This window comes from Sphaeramia orbicularis, chromosome 16 (assembly GCF_902148855.1).
Source record: "Sphaeramia orbicularis chromosome 16, fSphaOr1.1, whole genome shotgun sequence".
NCBI classification, from domain to species: domain Eukaryota; kingdom Metazoa; phylum Chordata; class Actinopteri; order Kurtiformes; family Apogonidae; genus Sphaeramia; species Sphaeramia orbicularis.
This window is the reverse complement of record NC_043972.1, coordinates 41,326,561-41,345,153: the sequence shown is the minus strand read 5'-3', so window position 1 is coordinate 41,345,153 and position 18,593 is coordinate 41,326,561. Positions and strand designations below refer to the sequence as shown.

At 40.1% G+C, this 18,593-nt stretch overlaps 1 protein-coding gene across 1 annotated transcript; it reads right to left on the bottom strand.

The window, feature by feature from the left end:
* Positions 1-1,475: 1,475 nt before the first annotated feature.
* Positions 1,476-7,628, bottom strand: LOC115435817 (aquaporin-10-like). The gene is made up of 7 exons (XM_030158430.1): positions 7,542-7,628; positions 5,571-5,697; positions 5,357-5,494; positions 3,912-4,030; positions 2,576-2,793; positions 2,302-2,478; positions 1,476-1,617 (listed from the first exon to the last, which is right to left on the bottom strand). The coding sequence occupies exons 1-7, from the start codon at positions 7,626-7,628 to the stop codon at positions 1,476-1,478; spliced, it is 1,008 nt and encodes a 335-aa protein (XP_030014290.1).
* Between the last annotated feature and the right edge of the window lie 10,965 nt (positions 7,629-18,593).

The window sequence follows — 18,593 nt, the reverse complement described above, 5'->3', positions numbered from 1 at the left end:
ACCCAGGAAATGTCAGCAAAGTACAAGCTTTTTTTGTAGCTTTAAGCCAAATCAATTCGAATCAAACCAAATCAGATCAAATCACTTGAAATTTTGAGCTGGTATAAACCAGACTCTTAAGCCAATTCACAGAAACCCAACAGAATCCTCCAGGAGCAAACACTATGTGTGACTGTGGCGAGATGAAAAAACTCCCTTTTAAGTGGAAGAAAAACCTCGAGCAGACCCAGACTCCTGGAGGATGGTCATCTGCCATGACCAGTTGGGTGGGGGGGGTGGGGGGGCGGGGCAGAAAGTGAGAGAGACTGAGAGAGAGAGACAGAAGGGGGGTGGGGGGAGGGGGCGAGGGAGAGACAGAGAGGGAGAGGGTCAGAGAAAGAGAGGGAGAGAAAGAGAAAGAGTTAGGGGGGAGAGACGGAGAGTGAGAAATGGAGAGAAAGAGAAAGAGAGGGAGAGAGGAGAGAGAAAGAGAGAGGGAGGGAGAGAGAGAGAGAAAAGAGAGAGAGGAAGGGGGGATGAAGGGGGACAGGGGGGCGAGGGAGAGAGAGACAGAGAGGTAGAGACAGGAGGGAGAGGGTCAGAGAAAGATGGGGAGAGAGAGGGGGAGAGGAACAGAAAGAGAGGGAGAGAAAGAGTGAGGGGGGAGAGACAGAGCGAGAAATGGAGAGAAAGAAAAAGAGGGAGAGAGAAAGAGAGAGGGAAGAAGAGAGAGAGGGAGGGAGAGAGAGAGAAAAAAGAGAGAGAGAGGGAGGGAGAGAAACAGAGAGAGAGGGAGGGAGAGAGAGAAAAGAGAGAGAGAGAGAGGGAGGAGGGGAGTGAGGGGAGACAGAGGGGCGAGGGAGAGACAGAGAGAGGTAGAGACAGGAGGGAGAGGGTCAGAGAAAGATGGGGAGAGGAACAGAAAGAGAGAGGGAGAGAAAGAGAAAGAGTGAGGGGGAGAGAGAGTGAGAAATGGAGAGAAAGAGAGGGACAAAGAAGAGAGGGAGGGAGAGAGAGAGGGAGGGAGAGAAACAGAGAGAGAGGGCGGGAGAGAGGAGAGAGAAAGAGAGAGAGGGAGGAAGAGGAAGAGAGCCGGGGGGGGGGGGGGGGGGACACAGCAATATAAATCTATTACAATTCTACAGAACCATATTAAGGACTCTAACATGACACAAACAGGCCCCAAGAAATAAATAAATAAACGTGCAAAATGCACAAAAACAGTGGCCCTGTGTCAACATCCTAACAAATGAACTATTTACATATGATTAAGATGACACCGGGCCCCAAGAAATAAATAAATAAACATGCAAAATGCACAAAAACAGTGGCCCGGTGTCAACATCCGAACAAATGAACTAATTCATATGATTAAGATGACCCCCAGTGCAAGACGCTACCAGGGGTCATAACTAAAAGAACAATACACTTTTACACTGTTCAAAAAATCTGGTAAATCCTGGTGCAGGCCTGGCCAGACGCACAGGTCCTGCAGTCTAAAACAATGAAGAATGAAAAAGGGGGGTGGTCCTGGTCCCGGTCTTCTTCCATGGTTCGTCGTAGATGTCACCTTCACTTCTCCATCTGTCGAAGGGCTGGGGGCCGCCGCTCTGCTCCGAGGGCTCATGCTCAACTTCGCTGTAAAACATGGAAATAAAGAAAGCATTAAACCTTCTCAAAGTTTTTCAAGCAAATGACTAATTCTGCTTTTAAACTCATGTGATTTGGACGTGGTTTGTTTCAGTTCAGGGTGATGTGTTTGGTTTTAGCTGTTGAAAACAGTGCCAATAATTTTGGATGAGTTTTGGTTTGGTGTTGTCTCAGTTTCATTTAAAACTAATTAATTCTTCCAAATATACCTCAGTTTTTCTTCAACATGTTTTAGTTTTATCTAAAATTCATTCCAAATTCAGAAATCATTTACAATTTACTGCCTATTACAATATTGTTAAACTGGTTTCTTCTCCAGCTTCTAGTACAGGTGGGAGTGAAATTACTGTAATGACCCAATAAAATGTCGCAGGTTTTAGAAACCATTGTAATTTTTCCAATTGCACAAACAGTGAAAGAGTTACAGCCATCCAAACTGCACATGTGCAGGGTGTGTCAGTGATGACACGTCAGGTTTTAAACATGTTATCAGATCTAAATTTCACAATCAGTGCATCTCTAATTAATGTTCATCAAAACATGCAACCTATATAATTCAATGTATAATTGTAATCACTCTACATGTTCAGTTGGAGACGGTCACATAACTCCAGTGCTTTCAGACTAAATAGTATGAAGTGTCTTTAGTCCACTATGTAAAGGGTTCCTTACCTGTTGTTTCCAGAGTCCACCACCACCTCCTCCAGCTCCACTGCTTCAGACTCTTGACCTGGACTCTGCGGCGTGTGCGGATGGTGAACTTCAATGAGTAGCTCGTAGATGAGGGTTCCGAGCAGCCCACCCACAAAGGGGGCCACGATGGGAACCCACCACCAACCACCTCCAGCCCTGCACAGACAACAGTTTTATTAAAGGGTTCCACATGTTCCACACTTTTACCATTTACATGTTCCACACTTCAGTCTAAAATTAATTATCTACTTACTTGAACACTTCTTCCCCCCAGCCTGCGATGAACGTAAAGAGCCGGGGCCCCAGGTCCCTGGCTGGATTGAGGGGGAAGCCGCAGTTGGAGCCCATCGACAGGCCGATGGTGAGGATCAGTGCTCCCACCAGGACAGGCGCAAGTCCGTCAGGGAGCAGCCCCTGTCTGCGATCCTCAACGGCCAGGCAGCAGATGAGCAGAAGAGCAGTGGCAACCACCTGGATTTAGGAGGTAAAAAGATGTTTCAGTTTGACTGCAACTAAAGTTTTTCATACAAAAATACTCAACATTTATTTAAAGGGGTTCTACGTAGTATTAGCCCTTAGACTCCATTTTTTTAAAAATATAATAAATTTCTATATCAAGATTTCAGACAGCTCTGTTTTCTGTACAGTTTGTGTTGTCTGTAGCTGAACTAAAGATCAGTTTGGAATCAAATAAACAAGAGAACTGTCAGAACTGTCACAGTTTAGTCTGAACCATGGATCAACAAACAGCAGCTTAGCCAAGACTATAGCATCACATTATAACTTTATACCTTCATAAGCCTCATAAACAGTGCTCAAGTTGAGGGTGGATGAGTGGGGATGACATCCCCCCTGAAATATAAACGGTCAAAATCATCCCCCTTCTAAAACTACCATTCCCCCTTTCCATCCCTTCTGTCATTTTATCAATAAACGTGGTGTTCCTGCAGTTTCAACATTTAGGCTGTTTTGAGCAGATTGATTAAAGTACTGTGGGTGAGAGGGCACATACACACCCAATGACACAAAATGATTTCTTATTATATTATATTATATTATATCATATTATATTATATTATATTATATTATATTGTATTATATTATAGTATATTATTATACTATTATTATTATCACTACTAAATATGAGACTGAGCTGCTCACCAAAATAGATAACGTTAGTGGAGTCTCCCACCCTCTGCGCTGTCATCAGCACAAATGATCTGTCCCCATATGATCTAATCCACCATCACCCTTGAGTTGTTTTTTTTTTTTTTTTTTTTTTATACAACTCGAGTACTGCTCATAAACTCACCGTTGTAGAAGAAACGCTGACATTTCAGCATCAAACTCCAGTCTTTTCATTAACTTCTAGCACTTTTTCAACTTTCTTTGACAGAATTTCACAGCTCTTTATTCTAAACATTCCAATAACAGTTTTGAGCCATTTTTTAGTATTTGAAAGTGGAAATACTACATAAAGCCCCTTTGTGGTCATTGCAGAGTCTAAAAGTTTCATGATGTGCTACACAGACTCCAGACAAAGCCTCAGTTAAATGTAAGACAAGCAGATGTGAGTGACAGATCCTTACCTGATCCACGATGCCACCCCACACGCTCAGGTGGTCCGCAGGGTATGAGCAGAAGATCCCAGCGGTGGCATTGGGGCCTGCCACTGACAGGTGACCTCCGCTGAACACCTGGATGGCATCTGTATCCACATAGAGACAAAACACATTTAGGGCATTCTGGGAAAATATTCAGACTAAACATCCAAGTCTAAAGTCCAATGAGGGTGGGAATTTTTCATGTAAAACACAAAACCAAAAATGTTACTATTGTGTGTTGTAGACTTTAGTCTCTACCTAATACTTTATTGTGTCAAATGACGTGTTTCCATCATTATAGACATTGTTTTGAGTCAATCCCATACATGTCACCCTGCTGCAGAAAATACCAGCATCCCAAATACATACTGTAACACATTTATGGGTGGATTAAGAAGGAATTCAGGAGTAACCACAACTGTGACACAAAAACACAAAAATCTAGGACCCCTAGGCGGCCCCTCCCTGCCTGAATGTGGCAGAAATAAAATGTTACTGATACATGAAGGTATAAAACTAACAAAACTGAAATTAAAACATGGGCATGGGGAATATGTACTGGCTTTATACAATGCACTTTTGCACCTAATGTCCAACACACAGTATCCATCTGTGTGTGATGAATCAATATATTGAAAGATCTGGTTCACTTTTTGAACTGGATTACTGAAAAATAAAGAGAAAAATAAACTTTGATGATATTCTAATGTATTGAAATGCACCTGTATATCTGTATATTACAGAGTCACACAATATTCATCCTCTGCACAAAATGACCTCCAGCAGGTTAACTCTACTGGACAAGAGGTTTCTAATGCTCTAAAAATAATAACTTCTATCTAATTATGTACTATGTAGTACCATTAAAACAGAGTTTACAAGATGTTTTGACAGATCAATTAAAGCAGGATAATCAGACTAACAAAAGCTAAACATATGGTTCAGATAAAAACTAGATGATATTATATTTGACATATCTTGCTGATGATTGCAGGAAAAATGATTACCATTAACTGGTTGTAGCCTGACCCCCATATGATCGCTCAATTGATACAAAAAGGTAAACATGCCCCAATGATGGAAAACATGACTGCCATCTTACAGTGAAAACTACCCTTATTTATAAGAAGATGGACTCCTGTTTGTCTCTATATTAGTGAAGATGTATTGTGCTTGAAATAAGCTGACAATCAAGGTGATTTTGTTTTTTTTTGTGCCTTTCATTTCTTTTACTTTTCTTTGCCTATTGTGCTTATATAAGTGCTGGTAAGTTTAGTGACGGCAATAAAGTAAAAAAAAAAAAAAACAATGATAAAAGACAAATATGCTAAAAGCAAGAGGTTACAGCAACAAGAAAAAAATGTAAATGCAAAGTACATATTCATGAAAGGATAAGGTCAAAAATAAAATAAAAACTGTAGATATCTTACCGTAGTACTGGAGGTAAACGGTTGCTGCGCCCAGAAACGCTCCTAGGAGGTGGGAAAGAGCATATAAGGGCACCTTCCTCCATGGTTGTCGACCCAAGATCCACAGGCTCATGGACCAGACAACGTTGAGCTGAGCACCTGAGAGGAAACAAACATCATGAGTCCTGGGAGGAAAACAATATCTTATCTACAAAAGCATCGATTCACTCCTTACCTGAAACCCCACGAGAGACAAATATGCCAAACACTGCTCCCAGGGCAGAACCAAGCTGCATGGTGAGGTAGCTTCCATGGGTCCCCTGGGAGGTGATGACCTGGGCCGCCGCTCCGGATCCGATTAACTGCAAATGCAGGAAAAAAACACAAGAACAGTTAAGAATACGTCTGCAAAAAAGACCTTGAGAATGTGCAACATTAGGCAAGTGAGTATTTTGACTGTATCATATTTTTTATGCAGATTTCCCAGTTCCAAGCTCTATAAACTTGAATGCTTGTTGGATTTAATTATATCAGGTGATGTGCTTAAATTACTGCTGTGTAACACAGGGACTCAAAATGAACATCTTTTTTTTTTTCCATTTTAAGCAAATCTACAAAACATGCTGTTCTCCCAAGAAATAAATGAAACACATGGCTTTAGCTATGATGTTAAAGTACAATTGTGATCAATATTGGATAAAAATGTTTAAATGGTAAGTTTTTATGAACACAAATATGTTGTGACATGGGGACAGCACTTTGTACCTTTGTTCAGTATCAGAATAAAAGACTTTGCTGGAACTAAAACACTACAAATATGCTAATAAACTTTGATTTAACATACATATTATACAAGCAAAAAAAATTATTATTAAAGTTAAAAGTCCATGTGCATGTATGTCAGAAGTAAGGCTGTGCAATTAATTGAAATTCAATTACGATTTCGATTATTACACGCAACGATTACAAAAATTATGTAATTGAGAAAAAACGATTATTAATTTTGAGTTGTTTTAATTCACGCGCACGCAAGCTACCATGAGCTGCTCTGCCCTGCCCCCCTCTAAGCTACAGCTGCCAGCTAGCCGGCAGGTCCACCCCAAGAGGAAAGTTGTACCTAGCGGTCTGGAAAAACGGCAGGAGAATCACAGCAGAAGTGCTTGGTAAACAAAAAAGGCAAGTCAAATTCAACTGTGTAGAATCACTTTGGGTTTGATGAAGAAGACGAAGAGCAAAAACACATCACATGCAAAAAGTGTTTCGTAGTTGTGTCCGCACCGACCGGTAACACAACAAACCTTTTTAACCATCTAAAGTTTAACCACCGCCACCTTTATCATAATCTTATGAAAAACTGAAACGCATAAAAACAACTCCGTCTATAACTTCGTCCGCAATGCAATCTTCAGTCTCCGAATCGCTTTACGCTGCAACTCCCGTATTAACCTAACCCGAACCTGTATAACCCTAACGTGCATATTCTAGATGGCTGATGTATACAGAAGGCCTGAACTGAAACCTTACAGCACGCCACTGAATTTACTGTTTCATACTACATTGAACATACTTGAATTTATAATTTGCACTTTAAGCGAGTTTTTTTTTTTTTTTTTTATTGCTATAGTTCTTTGGCAAGTCTATAGCAGTTTAATTCCAGTGCACTATTTGTTTACAAAAGGAAACATACTTGAATTTGCGGTACACTTATTTGCATTCAAAGATTTTCTTGTTTCGTAAAAAAGTGAACATACTTTGTTTTAGTGTTTAAAAGCTTTATTTATGTTTAAAGAGTATATTTTACATTGCTTTGCAAGAAAAAAATAAACAACTTTAAGGTTAACAAATAATCGTTTTTAATAATCGTGATTTCAATTATTGCTAAAATAATCGTGATTTTTTTTTTTTTCTATAATCGAGCAGCCCTAGTCAGAAGTATAACTTTACATAATCAGTTATATCTTTTTTTCTACAAGTGATACTGAAAATTTGTAAACAGTTCCATAAAATAGAGTTCTTAAGGTAAAAAATGAGCCTATTTGAGAAATGATAGGTGAAACTTTCATTTTTGACACTGATGTTCACTTTGGCTTGATCTGACCCTGCAGTGATAGTTCTGCAGACACATGTTCACACACTACACAAAGATAGACATGAAACTACTGTTGAACTCAAGAGATTCTTATATTTAACTAAATGTGACACTTACAACTGCGATGTACAGTCCAAGGAACTCTGCCAGACATTCCCGGACCAGCTGACTTTGGATCCTGCAGCTCTGCAGAAGCCTCTCCATGGTTACGGTAGTTGGCTTTCAGCAGTGGTACGTCTGCACAAAGGAGAGACAAAGAGTTCAGAGTTAGTGCAAGACATCCTTTTACTAAAACCACAGTGCTAATGATCAGAAATTCCTGCACAGAGGCCTGATGGGAGCTCTCTTGGCACCTGAATGAGACTACTTCAAACTAGCCCCTCCCATTTGACTGTTCATTAAACATTCAAAGTATTGGGTCACAATAAAAACTATTGAATCTGCTTGAATCACAGATTTAAAATGAAATGATACTGATCAGATATGACAACTGAGACATGAAGATGAAGATGCATTTAGTTGTTCAACCCTTTAAAACCTAGAACTATTTTTGTGGTGACTTGAGATTTTCTTCTACATTTAACCTTTACCTAGTTATTTATCACCATTTATTATTACATTATTCTCAACATTTTGCATTTTTATCATTGAAACTCAACAAAAAATCAGGACTACTCTACGGCTACGTTTTTTGGTTTTAGGCTTTCAGGCAGTGTCAACTAAAGCGTATAATTTTGAAAGTAAAACTTTGCTGTAAAAAGTTATTCAGGAATTTTCTAGGACAACCAAAACAGTGGTGCCACTAAATCAGGTGAACTGCTGATGGCATGTTGCCGGCTCCATGCAATAAAGCCTGATGCTAAAGTATTAGTTTTCAAATCCACAAACTACCAGCCAAAGTATATATACATGATCTGAGAGGAAATTTGCTACAGCCTACTGCATCATTGAAGCTATGGGAGTTCTGCTTAATGAGTTCAACAACAGTAAACCAGATAGAAACACGTTTTTCATGCTGACTAATACTGTTTCTTCCTCTGTGTGATATACTAAAATTGCAGCAACATATGGCAGGCCATCTCTATCACTATTTGCCACTCCCACAACACGTCTGGTCATTTAAACACTGTAAAAAATGCTGTCCAAACCACCAAAACGCCGTAAAAAAATGCGTTTTTGTGGGAATTTATGCTGTTTTTTATGGCATCATGTACTATTTTAAGAGCGGTGCAAAAACCGCAGTCTTATGGCTCTTTAAGACACCGTACTTTACGGCGTTCTTTGTCACTTCTGATGGCGTAGAAAGCGGCGTTTTCTTGTATTATTTTCATCTCCACCCCCTGGCTTTCACAGCCACTATAGTTGAACTCTCATCAGCCAGTAAGTAAAGAGAACAGACAGACCACAGCAGTTCACCACTGATCTCTATTGCTGCTGATTGCATCTATTTCTTACCTGCTATAAGGAAAAGCCTGTGTATGTGCACGGCTGCTATTTTCATTCATATTTTTACACAGACTCACCATATGAAAGGGTGACTGACACCACTGGGAAAGCCTCAAACATTTAATGCATAAAAGATTAACATAGTTTAATGTCCAAATACAGCTGTCAATCATTGAGAGAGAAGCAGACAGAGACAGACAGACAATTTCTTGAACAAATCTGGAGATCAATCATCGTCAAATTCATTCAAGAAATTGTCTGTCTCTCTCTGTCTCTCTCGATGATTGACAGCTGTATTCAGACATTAAACTACATTAATCTTTCGTGCATTAAATATTTGAGGCTGTCCCAGTGGTGTCAGTCATCCTTTCATATGGTGAGTCTGTGTGAAAATATGAATGAAAATAGCAGCCGTGCACATACACAGGCTTTTCCTTATAGCAGGTAAGAAATAGATGCAATCAGCAGCAAAGGAGATCAGTGGTGAACTGCTGTGGTCTGTCTGTTCTCTTTACTTATTGGCTGATGAGAGTTCAGCTTCAGTGGCTGTGAAAGCCAGGGGGTGGAGATGAAAATAATACAAGAAAACGCCGCTTTTTACGCCGTCAAAAATGACACAGAGCACCGTAAAATACAGCGTTTTAAAGAGCCATAAGATGGCGCGCTCTCAAAATAGTACATGACGCCATAAAAAACGGCGTAAATTCCCACAGTTTGGACAGTGTTTTTACAACCTTTAAATGACCAGACATGTTGTGGGAGTGCCGAATAGTGATAGAGATGGCCTGCCATAGCAACACACCTTACAGAACGCGTGATTGTGCCCCATCACATTCCTCTTTAGAAACGGGAACATGCTGTCCAATTTTTCCAAATATTTACAAGATTTCTTAGTTTTTTGTTTTTTTTTTTGCCAGAGTGCCTTCTCCATCACATCCATCCATCTTTCACCTATGTGTTTTGTTTTCCGCTGTCAGCACTACTAACCTCGTGCCACCTCAGGCCTAGGCTACTGCAGATGGCAGTTCTCGCGAGGCTAGTGACAGAGCTCAGCTAGGAGAGACAGAAGAATGTCTTTCATTATTATTATTATTTTGTTATAATACGGGAGATTTACGGGATAATATTAATACGGGAGGACAGTGGGGAAGGGGGGTAAAATACGGTAGTTTCCCCGGCCAAAACAGGAGACTTGACAGCTATGTACTCACTGCCTGAAAGCCTAAAACCACACAAACGGCTTAACCTGCATGATAGAGCTTCAGTAATGAAATAATTAAATAATGTGACAAGGTTTACATTGGTTTTCATGTTTTAGTCCTGCTCTACATGGTATTTACATGAAATGACAAGTTAAAAAGAATTCTTACCCTCCTGGCGCAAAGCGCTTTGCCGCTTCTGGCGGTCCTGGTCCTTCTCGGCGGTGTTCCTCCGGTCAGATGATGGTCTGTTCTCCGGTAGGTGGATCCTTCTTCTTCTTCTGTCCTTCTTCTTCCTCTTCTGTGGTCGTTGGTCTCTCTTCTTTCTTCGCTGCTCCTAGTTTAATTGGATATCTGTCGCTGGGATCAGATAACCTGCTTTTCTCACTCAAGGTAAGTTAAAAAAGCTACGGTTAATAACCGTCCGCTCTTTATATAATCTGTCCGTTACCTGACAACAGTAGAATTCCAATGCAGTGTCTGAATTTTGTCCATGGTTTTCATGGTGGTCTGGTGCCAGTTGTACTGCGCATGTGCCAGTCTATATGACCCTGTTTATGGGTCACGTGCGGTTCGGCCGATCCCTTCATAAACACAGTCCTGTTACTGTCCTCCAAACAGTAAGATTTACTTCAGGTATTTTTTTTATCCTGCCTACAGCTGATTAACGCCCTAAAGCTTTGTATGTTTAATATTAAAGAATGTGCAAACTGTAAGGTATATAAAACTTTAAAAAGTTCAATCTTAGATACACAAAATATATAACAAAACAAAACAGATACTGCCCAAAACTACATCACCAGCGGCTGGGGATGCAGTTTTCAGCAGGAGCAGAATTCTGCACATCAGACAGGTGTGTGTGTAACGTTAAAATATGGCTCAAAAATGGTCGGTGTGGACGTCCTCCAGATGTCTTATATAGACCAAATTTGAACGTCATTAATCTATACAAGATTATTAAATATGTGACCAAATTAATTGCCCTAATTAATATGTATGAAAATGTTTAATACAGCATTCAAAATACATTTTAAAAATGGTCTTGCACTGTGAAAGCGTACAATACCATTATTAAAATGTATTTTGAATGCTGTATTAAACATTTTCTTACATACATTCATTCGGTCAAAATTGTCAATCTTATATATATATAAATGACGTTCAAGTTTGGTCCATTTAAGACATGGAGAGGACGTCCACACAATTTTTTAACCATATTGTAACCTTACAGACGTCATGCTGTAATCACAATAATCATAGTTTGACATTTACATTATTCCTTAAAAAGAAGAGCATTATTTAGAAATGTAACTGAAATACAACTGGATGTAGAGTATACACTCAGTGACAGTAGATACTACTGAATAATACTGAAAAGTTTAGGATCAGTCTAGGATTTGTAATAAACAGAAGCATAGTCTATTTGTCATGTTGAAAAAAAATGAATTTATTTCAGGGTAACAGTAAACGTAGAAGGAAGTGGGGACTGGTCTTGGGTATTTGTGCCTGTCCACTCGAGGGAACATGCTTGAGGTGCTCTCCAATGTATCCATGGACCACATCTTCGGTTCCCTCCTTAAAGCTTTTGAGCACAGTGCCTGAAAAAGTTGGAAGACAAATGTTATCCATCTGTATTGTATTTAGATTTGACACTAGGCTATTCAGTCTGTACTGTAGCTATATTAAAAATCAATGCTGTTATGTAGCTTAATAAAATAAACCAAAATATAGAATGACATCAGGTGATTATAAACTATTTATTTTTTGATATCTTAATATCTTGTTAACCGAGCCCCCAAGGCTGCTGATCTTCTTCCCAGTACACGAGGCTTACCTTTACATTCAGACAAACCAATATGGCTACCATAATTAATCTGAGACCAACATTTGTCCTCTAAAAGAAATGACCTTTTGTTTTGTTTCTCTTTGCATGTTCAAAATAAATAAAATAAATCTGTTATCTGCTAGGGGCCCTAATATGCTCATTTCAGGGGTTTTCAATATGATATTGGACCACAGTGGGACATTACTGAAAGTTCTGATCAATAAACAACTCCACTACTATGGCCTATGAGCTGTCTGTGCACTCCATTTTGTGTCTTTCCTGCTTGGCTCTGAAACACTGGGCTTCACACATGCCTGTATGACACCTATGTCCTGTAGAACAAGTATCCACCATTGTAAACATATTTATAAGTCTGAAAAGCAATTTTGGTCCCCTTTAAGCTGTGCCCCCCGCCAGTATCAATGTTTCCTGAAAATTTCATCAAAATCCATCCATAACTTTTTGAGTTCTCTTGCTAACAAAGAGACTGACAAACAAACCCCAAAGAAAACATAACCCCCTTAGAAGAGGTAATAACAGACCTTGTAAGTGATTGCCTCAGTAGAGCCATAATAGATATTAAGATCATCATGTACAGTACAGGTGACATTTTGTAATATCTAAGTGTAGAATTTGTTCATAGTTTTCAGTTTTTCACTTGGAAAATGTAAAAGGATGAAATAACATTTAACATGTATACATAAAATTCAACCCTGTAAGCTAGAGATCTTCTCAGGCAACTTGGCTTGGCACTATGACATGAACTCATTATTAAAGGAGGAAGAAGGTGAATGCTACAAAACACTGAATGTAGCGCCTTTAAGCTTAATGGAAGAAAGCAAACCACAATTCCCCTTGGTTCAGTAAGTTAGACTCTGGAAGTTGAACAGTGATCAATTATTGCCTCCCAAAACAATTATTATTTTGCAGAGCATGGAATTGAGAAAAAAAAGAGCTCTTTCAAATAAAAAAAGGTTCAATGAAAGTGTCCTGTCTTCTGTATCAGAAGATGAAGTTTAGTCCTGTGTTGTGTGTGTGTGTATATACAGCTCTGGAAAGAAAATAAAAGCCCACTGCAAAATTATCACTTTCTCTGATTTGACCATTAATAGGAATGTGTTTGAGTAAAATGAACATTTTTGTTTTATTCTCTCAACTACCGACAACATTTCTCCCAAATTCCAAATAAAAATATTGTTATTTAAAGCATGTATTTGCAGAACACAACACATAGTCAAAATAACAAAAAGATGCAGGTGTTTTCAGACCACAAATAATGCAAAGAAAACCAGTTTGTATTCATTTCTAAACAACACAATACTAATGTTGTAACTTGGGAAAGGTTCAGACATCAATATTTGGTGGAATAACCCTGATTTTCAATGACAGCTCTCGTGTGTCTTGTCTCTCCACCATTGCTGTTGGATAGCTTTATGCAGCTCCTGGCAGAGAAATTCAAGAAGCTCAGCAATGTTCCATGGCTTGTCACCATCCAAAGTTTTCAAAGTGGGTTTCAGGTCTGGAGATTGGGCTGGCCATGACAGGGTCTTCATCTGGCGGTCCATCATCCACAACTTTATTGACCTAGCTGAGGCCAGGAGCATTGTCCTGATTGAAAAAACAGTTCTCAGAGTTTGGGAACATTGTCAGAGCAGAAGTCCAGTAGTTTTCAATAGTTATTTTTGGATTCCAGTTACTTTTGCAGGACTAATAGCACTGTTTTTGCCTATTGTAAGAAGATAGTGATGGCCACAGTCGTGATTTTTCTACTTCTTCTTAAATAGGACATGGACCAGGTGTTTATTCAGTAGAATAAAGTGTGATTATGTTGGAATTCAATAGACACAGGAATGGAATGGCTGCCATACATGCAGATTTCACAGAAAATTGCAGTGGTCTCTTATTTTTTTCCAAATCTGTGCATGTTCGTTCCACTACTCGGGTAGGTTTTCAGTAGGGCTGGGCAATATGGAAAAAAATCATATCACGATAAAAACATTAGCATGTGTGCTGTGGCTGCTCTTTCGCCTATGCTGTGGGCGTTAACCTAACTTACCGTGGCTCTAGTGTGATTGGTTTGGTGCGGCACTACTTAATTATGATTGGTTGTTCTTATTTCTGTCAAAACATAGACGAATGAATCCTATCCAAATTATATTGAGCATGTCTCATATTTCTACCGAAGAAAGTTATATCGCGATATATATTGTCATTGTTTTACTGCCCAGCCCCAGTTGTCAGAGTTCTTATCTGTGTTCATGGGCGGAGTGAGTAGAGGTTCTTCTTGAGGTGGATTCAACGTGTGGCCGCAGCGTGCTTCCGCCTGCCCTGTTCTGTTCCCCTGGCTTGCCACTGAAGCCCTCAGGGTTCAGACTCAATTTCAGCAGAAAAAATAGTTTTATCATGAAGTACAGAAAACATCACAAGTACTATCATCTCATCATGTCATACTACTCTTACTCTGAACATCTTCAATATATTCCCAACTGCTGGATACACCTTATATCAATTTTTGTTAATGAACTAAAAATACATTTACAGTACTTTAACATGACACAGCTATTTACATAAATTGACATCTTTTTAACATAAGTTAACTTATTTATTTTGGTAAGCACTATTTAGCTCTTTTAATCAATACTCATCGTTTAAACATCAGCATTTATCTCTACAACCACAGCTTACATCTCATTTTTTAACATGTTTCTAAGTATAAATCAGTAGTACTAAAATATTATTACTGTTATTTTACACCAACAACTGTTTTATAATAACGACAAACAAATCGCATTTGGTACATTGCATTCATCAGGGAACACTTTTTTTTTTTTTTATCACGAACTGGTACCATATTAACAGATATGTGCACCATGTACCATCTTTGTCTCCCTCACTAAATACAGTAATGACAAGCTAGCACCACTGTTAGCTCCCCTATCAAATGCTACACTTAATATTAGAGCTTACTTAGTGGCGGAAGACAGTAGCGATTAGCATTAGGCTAACGTGGTGAACAATCTTTTAGCATTCAATTTACACAGTATATAATGATACGGACTCTCCATCGGGTGCTCGAGGGTTCATGGGAGTTCGCCCAACCAGTCCACATGTGTTTTGTGGATCTGGAGAAGGCGTTCGACCGTGTCCCTCGTGGTATCCTGTGGGGGGTGCTTCGGGAGTATGGGGTTCGGGGCCCTTTGCTAAGGGCAGTCCGGTCCTTGTATGACCGAAGCAGGAGTCTGGTTCGCATTGCCGGCAGTAAGTCAGACCTGTTCCAGGTGCATGTTGGTCTCCGGCAGGGCTGCCCTTTGTCACCGGTTCTGTTCATAATTTTTATGGACAGAATTTCTAGGCGCAGCCAGGGGCTGGAGGGGGTCCGGTTTGGGGACCACAGGATTTCATCTCTGCTTTTTGCAGACGACGTTGTCCTGTTGGCCTCATCGAACCTGGACCTTCAGCGTGCCCTGGGGCGGTTTGCAGCCGAGTGTGAAGCGAGCGGGATGAGGATCAGCACCTCCAAATCCGAGGCCATGGTTCTCGACCGGAAAAAGGTGGTCTGCCCTCTCCGGGTCGGTGGGGAGTCTTTGCCCCAAGTGGAGGAGTTTAAGTATCTTGGGGTCTTGTTCACGAGTGAGGGAAGGATGGAGCGTGAGATTGACAGATGGATCGGTGCAGCGTCTGCAGTGATGCAGTCGCTGTATCGGTCGGTTGTGGTAAAGAAGGAGCTGAGCCGAGAGGCGAAGCTCTCGATTTACCGGTCAATCTACGTTCCTACCCTCACCTATGGTCATGAGCTTTGGGTCATGACCGAAAGGACAAGATCCCGGATACAAGCAAGCAAGCAAGCAAGATACAAGTCGAAATGAGTTTCCTCCGCAGGGTGGCTGGGCGCACCCTTAGGGATAGGGTGAGGAGCTCAGTCACCAGGGAGGAGCTCGGAGTAGAGCCGCTGCTCCTCCGCGTCGAGAGGGGCCAGCTGAGGTGGCTCGGGCATCTGTTTCGGATGCCTCCTGGACGCCTCCCTGGGGAGGTGTTCCGGGCATGTCCCACCGGGAGGAGACCTCGGGGAAGACCCAGGACACGTTGGAGAGACTATGTCTCTCGGCTGGCCTGGGAACGCCTCGGGGTCCCCCTGGAAGAGCTGGAGGAGGTGTCTGGGGAGAGGGAAGTCTGGGCATCCCTGGTAAGACTGTTACCCCCGCGACCCGGCCCCGGATAAGCGGAAGGAAATGGATGGATGGATAATGATACGGATAATACCACGGTAAGCCCAAACACCAATAAACACATCAGTGACTCCGGTTGGTTTCATGAAATCATCCCAATGAAATCCTTTTTTCATGACAGTTCACATCTACAAGCTAACTTTGAGGCCTAGCCTCTAGCATGTAGCTTACCGGAGTTCACATAGAGGGCTCAGACGATGAAGCAGCTCCTCTCATCACTATAACACACAGATCTCATTCCTAACAAGCAAGCGACCGGTTAGTTATATGATTCAAAGAGATTTCTAATCATTTTGCGGCTTCTACACTGCATTTTCTCACTCAGGCTGGTCAGCTTGTTTATCTGTGGGTACTCTGGTCAGTGGCTCGGCTCAGATTGTGCACGCGCTGCGTGGTCATGGTAATGAGCATAAAGTTAGTGTGCCACCTAGTGGCGGAGCAATGGTAACTACATTTAAATCCCATAGGTGGGTCTAGTAACCATGTGGGTTCCACAAACATGAAATAAAAGGTCATTCACATAAGCTAAACACAGCTACTTACCTTCCACTGGTTGTTCACTCTAATCCTCCTCCTGCTCTCAGCTCTGCTCTCATTAAACCAGTGGTTCTCAATCTTTTTCTGTCCGACCCCCTTTGGAGGACCAAAAATCTCCAGTCCCCCCTCAGCCCCAACAACATTGTAACTGTGGTGCAACTATAACTTTTATTGAATGAAACATCAATGTTGTAACAATACTTTTTGCTTTTCCTTGAATAATTAGTTGTGCAAATTAAAAATAACGTAGATTTTTTCTTGAACAACATAAACTCAACACAACGGCTCCCTGAGACAATATTTTTCCAATTAAAAATAGGAAATGTGCAATTATTTTACAACTATGACAATAAAGTTACTTTTTTTAGAACAATGAACAAATTTTGGTCACAAAGATGAACATTTTAACAATATCAATGGGTGCTCCAACACTGAAATATTAGTTCCACCTGCTACATGTTCTAATTTGAAGAAAAAACAAACAAACTACTGTTTATCTGTCAAATGTTCATTGTGGTCGGTTTCAGATGCTGCAGTTATTCTATAATTCATAGTTTGAGTTATTGTTTGTTCAGTATTAATTGTCAGCCTTGTAAATCCAAGCTGGACTGACTGTACATATCCTGACCAAGGAAAATCAAATTCTCACTTTGTGCAGTAATCTACACCTGGCTTTTCTGCCTCCATCCATAATTTTATGCATTATATAGACTAAATGTAATCTAAAATTAGCATTTATTTGCAACATAGTATCGCAAACTATTACATGATCAAAAAAAATTATAATTTGAGAAAAAAAAAAAAAGTTTCCGTTTTGAATGTCTGGGGTCGCCAGAAATTTGTGATGTTAAAATGGGGTCACGAGCCAAAAATGTTTGGAAACCACTGGTTTAGTGTCTTATCCGCTCTCAGGCCCACGGTGCAGTTTCTGCTTTTGTAGCAGATCTATGAAACATTTCAATAAATATATCAATAATAAAATATCTCACTTTGGCCATAAGGACACAATACTTTTTTCTTGCTGCACAAAAACTTATAATTAATGTCTTCGTGTTCTTACAAGACTTTTTTAGTGCAAATAGTGTCGATCAAAGTCTTATTTAATAACCAAAATGCCATAAGCCTTTTTTTCCTTTTTATAGCAGATTATGTTTTTTTAACTGTACTTGGTAAAATGAGTCAAAGGTGCAAAAAATTATTTTCCAGGTCTGTCAAACTTTATTTTTCAAAAACAAAAGATGTCCAACAAAAAGATTTTTTCGATTTTTATCTTTTTCAAGATGGATAATGGAGAGCAAACAAATCTAACGTGGTATAACATTATTCTAGTGCCTTTCTTAGCTTGACTGTAAAACAGTTCCAGTCCTTTGTGTCTTGTGTCTCTCTGCTGCTGGTGTGTGCACACGGCCGTATGAGGCAGTACCTGACCATCGTTAACAGTCTCATTCCTATGAATGTAAAAGTGACTACACCAGCCTGAGCAAAAGATTGGCCTTCCCAAAAAAATTCTGTGCAGTGAGTGAAATGTCCCATTTCTATATGGATGATTTACAACGTCAGTTTGCTCTTGATCAGTTAATGCTGTGCTAACAACAGAAAATAACTTTTTTTTTCTAAACCCACCACCACCACCCCTCTTCGGAGGACGGCTTTATTTTTAACAAGTGTTCAGAGAATGCAAACCTCTGCCAAGCACCCCGAACGGTGTGCATGTGTGGATCGACTATTTCTTTTTAAATTAAACAGTTTCAAGGTTGTTCCGTACAGCAGAAAAAGTTGAAGCTTGGTACCAGTCATGTGTATGTCAAATTATATTAAATTCCAATCAATATTTGTTGAGTTATAATGAAAAATGTGTCGTAAATGGGATTTTCAGTGTTAAATTGAAATGTCCACAGAGTCCACATTCCACAGTGGATGTGAACAATTTTGAGCC

Excerpts from the sequence above, each read along its gene's own strand:
- LOC115435817 (XM_030158430.1), bottom strand. The coding sequence starts at position 7,628 with ATGGAGAGGCTTCTGCAGAGCTGCAGGATCCAAAGTCAGCTGGTCCGG. Across the intron at positions 5,495-5,570 it reads TGTCTCTCGTGGGGTTTCAG|GTGCTCAGCTCAACGTTGTC; the intron begins GTAAGGAGTGAA and ends GTTTCCTCTCAG. Across the intron at positions 4,031-5,356 it reads CGTTTACCTCCAGTACTACG|ATGCCATCCAGGTGTTCAGC; the intron begins GTAAGATATCTA and ends ATGTGGATACAG.